Source organism: Gordionus sp. m RMFG-2023, chromosome 2, assembly GCF_954871325.1.
Source record: "Gordionus sp. m RMFG-2023 chromosome 2, tfGorSpeb1-WG-v2, whole genome shotgun sequence".
Classification (NCBI taxonomy): domain Eukaryota; kingdom Metazoa; phylum Nematomorpha; class Gordioida; order Chordodea; family Parachordodidae; genus Gordionus; species Gordionus sp. m RMFG-2023.
Genome location: NC_088776.1, coordinates 3,767,018 through 3,781,116, shown reverse-complemented (window position 1 = coordinate 3,781,116; position 14,099 = coordinate 3,767,018). Strand labels below are relative to the sequence as shown.

The 14,099-nt window shown below is 25.9% G+C and overlaps 2 protein-coding genes across 2 annotated transcripts in view; both read left to right on the top strand.

The window, feature by feature from the left end:
* The window catches only part of LOC135923246 (uncharacterized), a 43,263-nt gene extending 42,169 nt beyond the window's left edge, over positions 1-1,094 (top strand). Inside the window, exon 6 of the mRNA XM_065457895.1 lies at positions 48-1,094. Within this exon, the coding sequence (XP_065313967.1) occupies positions 48-132 (85 nt within the window). The 3' untranslated portion in view covers positions 133-1,094. The remainder of the gene's footprint in view (positions 1-47) is intronic.
* LOC135923494 (uncharacterized) overlaps positions 1-14,099 on the top strand; it is a 131,946-nt gene that overhangs the window by 11,104 nt on the left and 106,743 nt on the right. The window lies entirely within an intron of this gene.

Sequence of the window (14,099 nt, the reverse complement as noted above, 5' to 3'; positions counted from 1 at the left end):
TTTTTGCTAAAAAATTTCTTTTTTACACCAAGGATTCGAAAAAATAGTAAATATCAGATTCAACGAAACCGCTTGGGCCCAAGCAACTCTTCCAACCAAATTTGGTGGTCTCGGCATCAGATCTCCACTTGACTTAGCAACAACTACTTTCATATCGAGTAGTCTCTTGACAAAGCCAATAACCACCGCCCATAATTCTAAAGAAGACCTTTCCTTAATCGTGGCTAAGGATATTTGGAAAACAAGGATCAATGCTGATTCTCATCCCCCCACAACCCATAAACAGAAAGACTGGGATGCACCAGTGGTTGCACGCTGCGTTGAAACTCTCTTATCTAGCATGCAATCTACCTACCGCACCCTATTCTCTTCCTTGCTCAATGGTACAGGACATGAGTTTCTTGAGGCCATCCCATCTACCAATCTTCAGCTTCAACTATCCAACAATGAATTTACCCATGCCATCGGCATTCGTCTAAATTGTTCCATCACTCACCCCCACATCTGCTCAGGGTGCAACTCGCCAGTTGACTCGAAGGGTAGACATAGTTTACATTGTCGCTCCTGCAATGGACGATTCATCAGACACAAGCAATGTAATACAATCATCCAAGATGCTCTGAAATCCGCCCAAATTCCTTCCACGTTAGAACCACAGGGTCTTTTTAGATCTGACGGTAAACGTCCTGATGGGATCTTCAAATCCCATGGAGGAGAGGCCAACTTTTGGTATGGGACTATTCCTGTATTGACCCCTTGGCCCCATCCAACCACGCCATCAACATCCTTGACCAGAAGGAACAACTTAAAATTTCTAAATACACAGAAATAATAAACGATCATTGCTTCATCCCAATCATATCAACCACTCTTGGCACCTTCGGCAAACTCGCCTTAGCATTTTTCAAAAACTTAGGATCACAAATCAGCAAACTCTCAGAAGAACCTCGAGAGGGTTTTTTTCTTCGTCAACGATTATCCATAGCGATTCACAAAGCTAATTATATCAGTTTCAATGGTAGCCTTCTAGCCAAAGAGCTATCATAGACAACGCTTACGTTCCTTTTTCATTTTTGTTTCCCTGCGTCACACCATCTCCGTTCTTTTTTTAATAGTATTATTATATATTTTTCAAACATTTTTAAATATATTAAAATTTATTATAATGAAAATTTAAATTATTATATCTTATATTGATAATAAATTATAAAATATCTTTTTTAGTAAATTTTAAATATTAAAACTATCAATAAATATCCGTTTTTAATTTTATTATAGTTTTATTTTATAATAATAAATTTGTAAATGTTGATTTTTTTTATATACATACACAAATAAAATATATTATCATAGCTTCTTAATAAGGAAACACCTTTTCTTCATACTACATTTTCTTCATCTTCAAAAAAACTTGTAATTTTAGTTTTTCACTTATCGGTAATACTCAATTTAAAAATAGAATAAGATTTAATATGGAATACGTTAATTTTTCGCATACTGGGATCACAAATTTAATATTTAATTAATTATGGATCTATATTTAAAATTCAATTCAAAATTTTAAAAAAAGTATTTGTATTCTTTTCAAAATCTTGTAATCGTAATAAATACAAAAATACTCAGTTGTTAAACGGCTCGTTTTGAGCTGATTTTTTAAAACGGCTAACTCAATATTTAGAAGGATATTGCCTAAGCCTAGAGATTTCGATAATGTATGTCTAGGCCTTTGTTCCTTATATAAACAAAATCTTCAGCCTTGCGTAATATTTTGCTGAATGAAATATTGAGTTAGCCATTACAACACTTGGACTAACTCAATATTTAGTTCTGAAAAATATTACCCAAGCCTGAATATTTTGCTCACGATTTTTCAGCTAGGGCCATATTAATCGGATCAAATCGAGCCATTTAACAATGCTGATCCAAAGAATCAAAATACAATTTTATTTTTAAAAAATAACAGATTCAAATAGAAAAACTCAGAAAATTTCTATTCTTAATTAAATTAAAGTGTATAAAGGGAGGGGTGAACGTTATTAATATTTTTATCTGCTTTTTTAAGGTGATAATTTTATCCTTATGTATAAAAAAAAATTATTGTTTTTTAGTATAACGTCTGTGGCTCAGTTGCTATAGATGTTAATTGAGGACCACTTTCTGAACCTCGAGCTGGGCTCGAATCCAGCAAGGACCAGGTTTTTTCCCCATGAAGCTAACTAGGTGTTTTGGTACTACAAAGTACGATATATAGAGCATAGGCAATCACAGCGTGGTGACTCCTTTATATATATATAAAACTGGGTCTTATTAAATTTTGTTAAAATTGGGCGTTTGTTTAGCAAATTTGATTATATGACCACCAATGCTATATATATTATTAGTATAATTACCCACGCTTCATATTATACATTTCAAAAAACTTATTGATTTCCTTTAACATCTACAATTTTAAATAGATAACCTTATCAATGCAAAATAAAAGTACAAATTTTAGCGTGTTTTTTTTAATTTTTTGAAAAAACCCGAATTTGCCATGATTCAGACTCCGGCGTATACAGAATATATGGGGACTAGGTAACTCTATCCATATTTAAAAACAATTTCTTCTTAATAAGGATTTTCAAAAAAAAAACAAAATATTTATCGCTCTAAACTATTTAAATTTTAAAAATTCTCTAAAAACCCTAGACTTTGACTGTGTATTGCCAACCAAATTTGAAACTCCTATTCAGTGTTGTTGAAAGACTCGATATGAGCTGATTTTTAAAAACGGCTAACTCAATATTTTAGTCAGAAAAATAATGACACTGAGCCTCGAGATTTCGCTAATGGATGTCTAAAACTTTGTTCCTTCTATGACCAAAATCTTCAGGGCTTGGGCAATATTATTCTGGATCAAATATTGGGTTAGCGGTTTTAAAATCGGCTCAATTCGAGCCGTTTAACAACGCTATTCCTATATTAATACTTTGTACACTTATATACTTATTATTAGAGTTGTTGAAAGATACTTTTTAAATGGATCTAGATACAGATACATGATCTAAAATATTATCTAGATACCGATATTTTAATCAAAAATCTATCTAGATACAGATACAGATACCACATTTTTATATCTAGATACATGTATCTAGATCCTTTAACAACTCTGCTTATTATAATATAACCTTCTTTCCTTCTTGGGATTTGGGAAAGCTATAATATATTATTTTTTTTTAATCAAAAAAAAAACCATTCATTTACTTTATTTATAAATTATAATAGCAAAACAAGTAAAAAAATAAAAAATAAAATGTAAATTTTTTTTTTTCTATTCTCGTTTTTTTTAACGACAAATTACTTAATAATTTTTCATAAAAATAAAATAAATATGTGTATTATGATAAAATAAATTATCCTAAACATTTTATATTATAATAAAAACCGAAAAAATTATGTATATTTTATTTTTATACTTTATTATTAAATATATAATGAAGAAGAAGAGAAGAAAAAAATATACATATTTCTTTAATTAAATCAGAAATGGAAGATAGAAGGGATTGTGGATGAGGGGATGGACAAGGATGTGTTCAGCTCTGATTTTAATCTATTTTTATATTTTATTTCTTTAACACAAAACATACAAACAAAAAAAATTAAGAATATTTAATATTAAAAACAAATTTTTTTTTTTTGGATTTTTTTACTTCTTATTTCTTCCATAATAAATTGTATTTATTTTTTATAGTATTTATAATATTATATAATATGTATATTTTTCTTCCCCTATATTTTTGCATATATTTAACATATTTTAGCATAAAATATACATATATAATACATAATATAAACATAACATATTATATTACCAAAAACTTATTTTATAATAAGATAATATAGTTAAGATATTCCTTTAAAAAAAGGATTTTTTTTTATGACACTATAAAAAAATATATTATAATTTTGTCAAATAATCTTATAAGATTAGAAAGGATGGCTGACAGGTCAGATATGTCAGGCAGGGTCGTATGCCTGTCATACAAAAATATTATAAATTTTAATCAATTTTCTCTTTCTGTTGCGAGAAATTTGGATTAGGACATATTAACGAGTTTCTTGTGGAGTTAAGAGTAAAAATTTGGTGTGTGTAGGTACTAGATAATGGTCTAAATGACGGATTAGATAATCATATTGTGGTTTTATAAGTTGGATATGGGCAATATTCACAAATGATTTGAAATTTTTATTAACTAGAAAACCTTTATATTAAATTAAAATTTTTATATCATTTTATCCCGTTTCTCCATAACATTTTACCCATATCAATGGCTGCTTGCTATAATATTTTGGTTTTTTGCATTTAAGAATATTTAGAAATGATAAAATTGAAAATTAATGGTGACATGATGAATAAGGTCTAAATGTTTTTATCATCTAACTAAACTTTTCAAAAAAATATATATATATATATATAAATTAATAACTATTTTTCCTTTTTCCGCTATTATGCATTTACATTTAATTAATTTTTTTTATAGCCAAATTTTTTTGCACAAAATTCTTATTTATTTCTTTATCATAGTAGTTAGATAAAAATAGATATTAAACTGTCTTTGTTGATCATCAAAGTGATACATTTTTTTTCCAGGGTTCGTAATATCTTTCCAAGCTCTATTTTAGTTAGAATCTGGTCTTCTTTATATTTGTTGAGTCAATGCGCCAATATTTAGTGCTCTATTAGCATCGATGACTGTTTTAAACTAGTATTGTAACCAGTACAGAGAGAAAATTTTTTAGGAAACAAAATTTTAGCCAAACTTAGATTAAAAAGCAAGTAAAAGAATGACTTGTAGGGGAAATAGAGACGCTTCCAGATTCTCTGCTAAAAAATATCATAATGTCTTATAATAAATCTTAATAAAAAAAGTAATCTGTTGTAACTGGAATCTATATCTTTAGTTCTATGTAATCTTTTCAGAAAAAATATTTTATTTTCACTTTCAATAAGATTATCGTTCATTTTAATAAAAGAGGATGATGTAGGAAAGTGGTATGATTTTGATTTTATTTTTAATAAATTGTGCATGGATAATTCTATTTATAATTTTAAAAAAGCTTATAGTATATTTATTTTTACATATTTGAAATCGTAATAAATACAAAATACTTTATTTTACAATTAATATTTGCATCATTCATTATTTTACCTAAACAATGCTGCGTTTCAATATAATATAATTTATGCCGAAGATTTAACTTGATTCAAAGAAATAATGATATTTTAACAATTTTATTTGCATATCTATTAAACAAACTGAAGAATAATACAAATAATTCTAAAGAGCTCGTAAAATCTTAAGTTGCAAAAATATTTTAAATGGAGGAAAAGATATCTTAAATGCATCACGATTTAAAATTCGATATTAGCCTCAATATAATTTCCCTATCCCTTCTCTTTGTCCCATGTAGAAATACATCGTGATAATTAGCAGTTATTCTTCTATATCGTTTCACTAAATAAATTGTGGTCTCCAAAGTCTCAAACATCCATTTTCATAAAATTATCTTGTTTATTGTCGTTCCACTACTCATTTGTCCATTCAATCAACAATGACTTATTGATTACCCGTGTAAGGTGTTAGATTTCTGTCATCTGCAAAAAAATCTCTGGTTATACCTTCCATATTTGATAAATAGGAATAGTGATGAAATTTTTAGTGTCTAAGAATTTAGAGTAGCGCGTATAGAGTTAAATAGCATCGTGTGAACCAGAAATCCGAACCCTGAACCAGAACCCTTTGAACCCTAGATATTTTTACTGAAACCCTTTTTTAAAATTATAGTTTCAGGTTTCAATAACTTTTTTTAAAAATAATAAACTTATTTATTTTAAAAAATATATTAAAAATAACATATAAAACTATATTAAATTAATATAAAATACATGTAAATTATTTAAAACATAAAACACAATTATTTTTTTTTATTTTTTAATATTTTAACATTTTTGCAAAAATTATTTTTAGTGGAGTCATTTTCAATATATTTTAGAGTGACTCCATTTTATATTAAAATTTTAAAATTTTAGCAGCATATTTTGTAGGTTTTTTTTATAAAACATAATATATAATATAATATATTTTAGGAATATTTATTGTTCTTTGTTGAATAATTAAATTAAAAGTAAAACCAAATAAAAGTACAAAACCTTAAGGTAAAATAGCTCTATTAAATATAAGTTGCAAATGCACTGTCAAAGTTAGGCTTGAAAAATCAATATTTTAATTTTAAAATCTCGTTTTTGGAAGAAATCAATGATAATCCTTTTATAAAACTTTTAGAAAAAAAAGACAAATAGAATATTATTTTTAAAATATAAAATTGTATTATTCTAATCATAATGATAAATATTATTTATTAGATATTGTAAAATAAATTTAAAAAATAAAGTTATGTTTCTGTTATTTATACTAAATTTTATTTGAGTCTATATTTTTTAAACCATTTCTGAATCCACCTAAACCCTAACCTGGTTTAGATTTATTTTACTGAAACTCGGTAGTGTTCATAGCACTGATCGTGAACACCTATATTTTAAAAGATCAAATGCAAATTAATTTTTTTTTGTATATTTGAATACTTTGGAAAGTGTATTTGAGACATGTCCTGGTTCATCTTATTATTGAAACTTCTTTCTGACCCCATGCTAAACAGATTTTCAAGTAGGACACCCTATTTTGGTGCTTTTAATGTTTTTAAATAAATGTTATTAGTTATTTATATATTTTTTCGGTTCAAAATAAAACAAAGAGATGTGGTCTTTTACTTAAATCCAAAAAGCTTATTTCTTTATAGGCGTGTTTAAAGAAAGCTATAAGTATGGAAAGAAATTATTAAGGTTAATAATATCGGTATAGAGGAGATGTTAGTGTTAGGAATGAGTGACTAGATTAAGTGATTGATAAACGCATAAAAATATACTTTTTTAAAATTATTCATTTAATCATCTTCATATAATTAAATCATTATTCTGATTTTACTTTTTATGCGAAAATATTTTTAATTCGCTATTATTATTAGTATAATATTAAAATCAATAATTAAGCCTATAAATACTTTAAAAGATAATACATTTAATATAATATAAAATGTAAATAGCTAATCCCTTTGAGATATATTTTTCTCAATTAAAGTTCGCATTTCGAAACTTAATTAATTTATATATATATATATATGCTCTCCGTGATTTTATATCCTAAATATACACTTCTTAAATAATTATAAAATCAGAAACCCGTAGACCCAACCCTAAGTCCGGCGCGGCTTTTTAAATTTACCCAGGCCGAGCCGGGCCGGGCCTTAAAATTTTTTTAAAAATATTTTAAAACCGAATATTTGAAATCGCCATTATTAGCTGTAAAAATCAAAAATAATTAAAATATATTTTAAAAAATCAGGGCCGGGGCCGAAAAATTTTTAAAAAAAAATCCGGGCCGGGCCGAGCCCTACAAATGGTGCCTCTGCAGGTCTCTGATAAATATATTCATATTTTTCAAAAAAAAAAATAAATCAATGTATAAATTATAAGATTTGAATTTATAAATAAAATAAGCTCTCGTGAAAGAGAGTTCCCCAAATAAAATATGCATATCGACCTCAATGAATTTCGAAAATTAAGATATTGAAAGACTCGATATTTTTTAAAATGAGCATTTAGAAAAATTATGGTATATAATCAATCTAGTGTTGTCCAAAAATCTCATTTTATCCGATTTTCATTTTAAAAAAACGGTAAAATCGAAAATTTTAAAAAAATGATATGACCTTAGCATTCAGATTTTACATTATAGATTGGAAGAAGAATTAGCCCTCATTTTACCGAGTCTCGAGACTTAGATAAAAAGATTTGGCGAAAATCTTAAATTTTGCTGTTTTTTTTCTCTTGATCAATTAAATCGCTTTTGGGTCAACTAATTCATTCTTTAGTTATATACATAAAAAAAAAATTACTGAAAATCATATGCTATTCCTCCAGCCATATCAAAATTATCGTAAAAATTATAAAGCGATTGTGATTACAATTTAAAAAAAGAAAGAAGATGACCACTAGATAAATTTAGCGGTGTCCCTGTTTGTTTGTAGAACTCTAATAGAATCGATCGGTTAATTAACTAAATCTCTGATGCTATTTTACGCTACATATTAAATAATTTCTCTGTAAATCTACTTTTATATCGGATCGACGCTTTCGTGACTATTATCTCTTGACAATTCCGGATATATATATCCCATTTAAGTTAAGACAATTCAAATACTTTTATTCTATCATATAACAGCATTTCTTGCGTATTTTGATGAATGATACATGTCGATATCCTTTAAACGGGTAATTTCTCTGCAAAAAATAGTTGTTGATTGGTAAACTCATAAAAAGTATTTACGTTAGTTTAAAATATAACAGTGCTTTTAATAAAGCGCAATCTAAATGCACATTTCCCATTCATGTAACTCCTAGATAATTATACACTTTAAGGAATTTTTCTATCTTATTCCACTTCATTTTTTTTTCTCAATACTAGATTGCCACTAGTTGATACATTCTTTCTCGAATCTAATATCGCTGAATGCCAATTGATCCTATTTCTCTGAAGTCTAATTTGAATGATTTATTAGTTTAAATATTTAGTTATTTTTTGGAGGCTAAAATAATAAATTAAAGTTTATACCTTATAAAATGAATAACCTACTATGTAAAACCTTCTGCTACAAATGTATTCTGAGAAACCCTTTTTTAGAATTTGATGAAATTCATTTGAGATATCTCAGATTAGAATCCGATTATATCTTTAAAAGTTTTTCTCGATTGTGCTCATCGATCTCCTCAACATATAAATAGGCTATTAGTTCCTCAAATAGTATCTTAAACTTTTGATCTAGTTTTTAGGTCCGCAGCTATATTTATTGGCGATTTCCATTCTTTGTGTGCAATAGTTATTTAATTTGTACACGCCTTTGGCGCTTTCCAGGAGTCATTAGAGTCTAAAAGAATGAACAAATTAGAAAAAAGTTAAATTACTAACATTATAATAATCAATTTTTGTTTTTTTTTATTGAATTACGCTTCAGTTTATATCCCATTAAAGGTTATCATATACTTGAAAGATTTAATGTCCTAAAAGCTTCTTTGCAAAAAAAATAACTATATATATTATTTTAGCTTTAAAAATAATGTTTGCACGAATAAATTAAGACGAATGCTTGTTTATTGAGGCAGAGTAAAATATTTGTAATTTTTTAATTTTTAACCGCCAAATAAAGGGACTGGACTAGAGGGCTAAAAAATGAAACTCTCCCCTCCCCCCACCTGGAACATGATATAGTTTCCGAATAAGTCTCCTTCCCCAAAATCTTCACAAGGCCACTTGGGACTTCGATTAGAACTTCAGGTTTAAACCTGCAAAAAAAATATATGTAATTAAAAATAACTAGATACCCGTATCAAAGTTTTTCTTAGGCCTAGCTTCAAAAATTTTTTAATTTTTTTGGGTGAACTTAATAGTTTCCGACATTTTTTTCCCGTGGATCCTGAAGCAAATTATTCCGATTTTTGCCAAGGTTCGAATCTGACAGATTGAGTCCAGAGTAAATGATTGATCCATATGGATCATTTCCTGTTTGATTCGACTGGATTTGGAACAAGTCCAAATTAGGTTTAAAAGCAAATGGTGTTAAATAAGTTCTCTTAATTTGGAAAAACAAAAAATTTTAAAAAAATAATAAAACCTAATAAAAAAAAATTACATAAAAAAAATTATGATTGGAAATTAATTATAAAAGTTAAACTAGCAACACGTAAATTCACCAAAGAAGAATATTTTATTCCTTTCTCCTTTGTTTTTTTTAATATTATAAATTAAGTTTTTAAAAATCTTTTCAAAAAAAATAAAATATATACATAGATATTATTATACCATGTATTAAAAGTATACAACATATTCCTGTTATAATATATTCTTTTTTATATATATATTTTTGTAATTTAATTTTTTTTTTAAAGCCAAAGACAAACTATATAGTGAAATTATGCCTCTGAAATATAAATAATTTAGGCCTTTTTGAAAAGCAAAATAAAAATATTAAATGCATGCATTTTAAAAAAATAAATATATAAATTACTTATCATTTAAAACTTAAACATAGATCCTAATTTAGCGTCGGAACTTATTGGTTTTTATGTGTTTTATAAATATATTAGATTAGATATTTTCTTTAATTCTCAATTTTGGAATGGTAGTTGGCTAAAAGATTAGATACCTTGCTGAGATCCAGCAGGTTCGTGGATTAATACCTAGCTTGGGACATTTTTTTTCTTTTAAATTTGTTCTTCCTGTCAAGTAGTCAAAGATTTGAATTTTGAATTTAGAATAGTACAATAAGAGATTTGAAGAAATGCATAGTATGCCTCAGGTCCCGTGGTTTTGGTTGTATTCTCAGCTCCCGATACCTATATAAATTTTTCATACCTTATTTCATAACAAATTTTTATGAAGTTAGGCTACCCTCCTTCTCTACTTAGGAAATCTCATAAGATAGTTAGGAACCTGGGAGATAAAATGGAATGATATTGTTATCTTGCCATATATACTATTAAGAGAGATTTTCAAAGCAGAGGGTTTTTTACAAATAAAATGTTTATTTATATAATTGTATGTAAAGATTACGCCATACATCAACAATAATGGCACAGGTAACTAGTTTTAAAAATATCCATGTATTAAATACATCTCTATTTAAATTTTTAATATATCGACTTCTGCCCTGTTTTATCTGCGTTGTTATTCAATAAGTATTTTTAAAAAAAATTATAATTCAATTGAAAACAATAGAAAAATAACATGACATACGAAAAAAAAGTTTATTATGTATCTTTTTTTAAAAAAAATAGTTTTATTATTGGCACTTTTTAACCAGAATCTCTTCAAAAGCAACTTATAAGCCAAATGACGCTAAGAATTTGAAGGACCTCTGTTGAATTAGATTTCTACACATCGCATTTTAATGTACTTAAAATATTTTATTATAAAGAGTCGTCATAATAGTGTTGAATCGATTGGTTCCCTCTAATAGAGATGTAAAAATAGTTAAATCTTTTTACTTAATGTTCCTACATAAGATTAAATTTCTAAATCTTACCCAGATTTTTGGCATAGGATGAAAGAAACGAAAAGACAACACTATGAGGCGACCACGGATATAATTTTAATTAAAAAAAAAGAGATTATTTGATATATTTTTTTAATAAAATTTTAATCTATTATCATTATCATTTTCTACCCTTAAATACAGTTACAGTCACATTCAATAAATCTGCTAAAGTTTTTGTTTGTATCTGCTATTTGTATTTCTTATAAGTTTGGAAGATTTTGAGAGTTTAACAGCTCACAAATATAGTTTGAATACAGTCTTTAAGTGGTGTCATGAGTATTTTAATATAGTAAAAGTAATAAGGGTATTATTTAGTTTATTTATTTTAGGTAAAGAAGCTATTATATAATTTCAAACATCTTAAATATGTTTATGATGAAACAAGCTTGAAATGATACTTTATAAGGTAGTAAGGTTATATATATATATTAAATATTATTAATTTAAAATATAAAAAGTATGCCGAATAAATTTTAAATCTAATTGTTTAATAAGTCAAAATATTTTAAATCAACTAATTTACAAAAATATCTTCATTAATCTATATATATATATAATAAAAAAAAATTACTAATAATGAATATAATTCTTACAAAATTTTTCTTTTTATCACCACGAAAATTAGAATATCAGATATATAAACAATTATCATACTATATAAAAATAACTTTACAACAATTCAATTATTCAAAATATATATACCTTCTTCTCTCTTTTTTTACTTATACTTATTTTATTCAAATCTTTTAACATCTACAACAACACCCCTTTTATTAGATATTTCCCTTCAACGGTTGTGATTCGCTTTCACCTGATCTGGGCGTATCATCTTGTATCGTCATTGCTTCATTATTAATTCTAACTAACCATTCCAAGGTGAATCCTTATACAAGCAAACTCAAAACTTTACTTATTTCTTCCTTTTTAGCATTAGCGATTTGCTTAGAACATAGCAAAGCATTTGAATACCATCCACAATTATTCCATTCTGCTAAAACTCTGATGTAATGCTGATCTCACCATGTAAAATACTTTGGATTTCAATCGTGAAGCATTTCTTTATTCAGAAACATCTCACAATTCTCTTTCCATTACATTCAAGCAGATTGTGTTCATCTTTAACAACACATAAATGTCGTATATACATATATAGATCTAGTGTTTTATTACGATTTATGCTTTAAATATATATACAACAATATTTTATAATATAGTATGATAATTGTTGATATATCTGATATTCTAATTTTCGTGGTTATAAAAACAAAAATTTTATAAGAATTATATTCATTATTAGTAAATAAAGATATTTTTGTAAATTAGTTGATTTAAAATATTTTGACTTACTAACAATTTGATTTAAAATTTATAAAAATATTTTGACTTATTAAACAATTTGATTTAAAATTTATTCGGCATATTACAATAAATATCTTTATTAATCTATATATATAAAAATAAAAAACTACTAATTATGAATATAATTCTTACAACATTTTTCTTTTTATAACCACGAAAATTAGAATATCAGATATATCAACAATTACTATGTTATAAAATATTGTTGAATATATATTTAAAGCATAAGTCGGAATAAAACACTAGATCTATATATGTATATACGACATTTATGTGTTGTTAAAGATGAACACAATCTGCTTGCATGTAATGGAAAGAGAATTGTGAGATGTTTCTGAATAAAGAAATGCTTCACGATTGAAATTTAAAGTATTTTACATGGTGAGATCAGCATGTTTACATCAGAGTTTTAGCAGAATGGAATAATTGTTGATGGTGATCAAATGCTTTGCTATGTTCTGAGCAAATCGCTAATGCTAAAAAGGAAGAAATAAGTAAAGTTTTGAGTTTGCTTGTATAACGATTCACCTTGGAATGGTTAGTTAGAGTTATTTATACCAGAAGTTAACCTAATTACATCCGGAACATGAGCATAAAATTGATGATGGATAGTGTGGGAATGTAAGAGAGATTTTAAAATATTATAAAGGAGGATTTGAGATTGTTGAAAGCGAGTGTGAGATTGTATTAGACAAGAATATTTGGAGAAATAATTATAATTGCAAAAAAAAAATAAAATTTTGTGACCATGCCTAAAGACATGACAGCCCTACGAATAGGAAATAAATAATGTAAGGTATCTAGGAAAAATAAAAAATTTATATTATTATATTATATTGTAGCATATAGCTTCCCAATAAAATTTTCTTTACAGTAACATATTTACTTCAAATAGAGATTCAATTTAATAATTTCTATGGACCTTACTTATTATCAATTGTATTTTATAGATATAACAATTATATTAAAAATTGTAATTAAATTAAATTCTTCATATAAATATATAAATCACAGCTAAAAAAAAGATATAAAGTTTATTTCTTAATTATTTTTTTTATAATATAACATAAATCTCTGTATAATATAATTATACTAATTTTGGTAAATGGCTAATTGTTTCTTCTCTAAATTTCTCTATTCATTATTTATATTTTGTTTAAGAAATTCAGCCAAAATTTATATAATTTTTTTTAAAAAACAAATTAATTAATATTATTAAAAACAAAAACGTGATGTAACATTAATATCATTTATTAAAAACTTTACATTATTACAAACTACCCTAATAAACTTTAAAATAAAAACATTATTAAATATATTTTATATATATAAAAAAAATAAAATTAAAATTTTATTTTTGTAATGTGTGTTAAATTAATAAAAGTTAATTTAATTTTCAGAATATACACCAATTATCAACAACCACAACAGATTATAAGGAAAGTAATCATAGTATTATTTTTTTTTGTGAGAATTAGCAGTTTTGTTTATGACAAGGAAACTTATAAAAAAAAAAATTTTAAACTTTAAAATATATAATGAATGAGTTT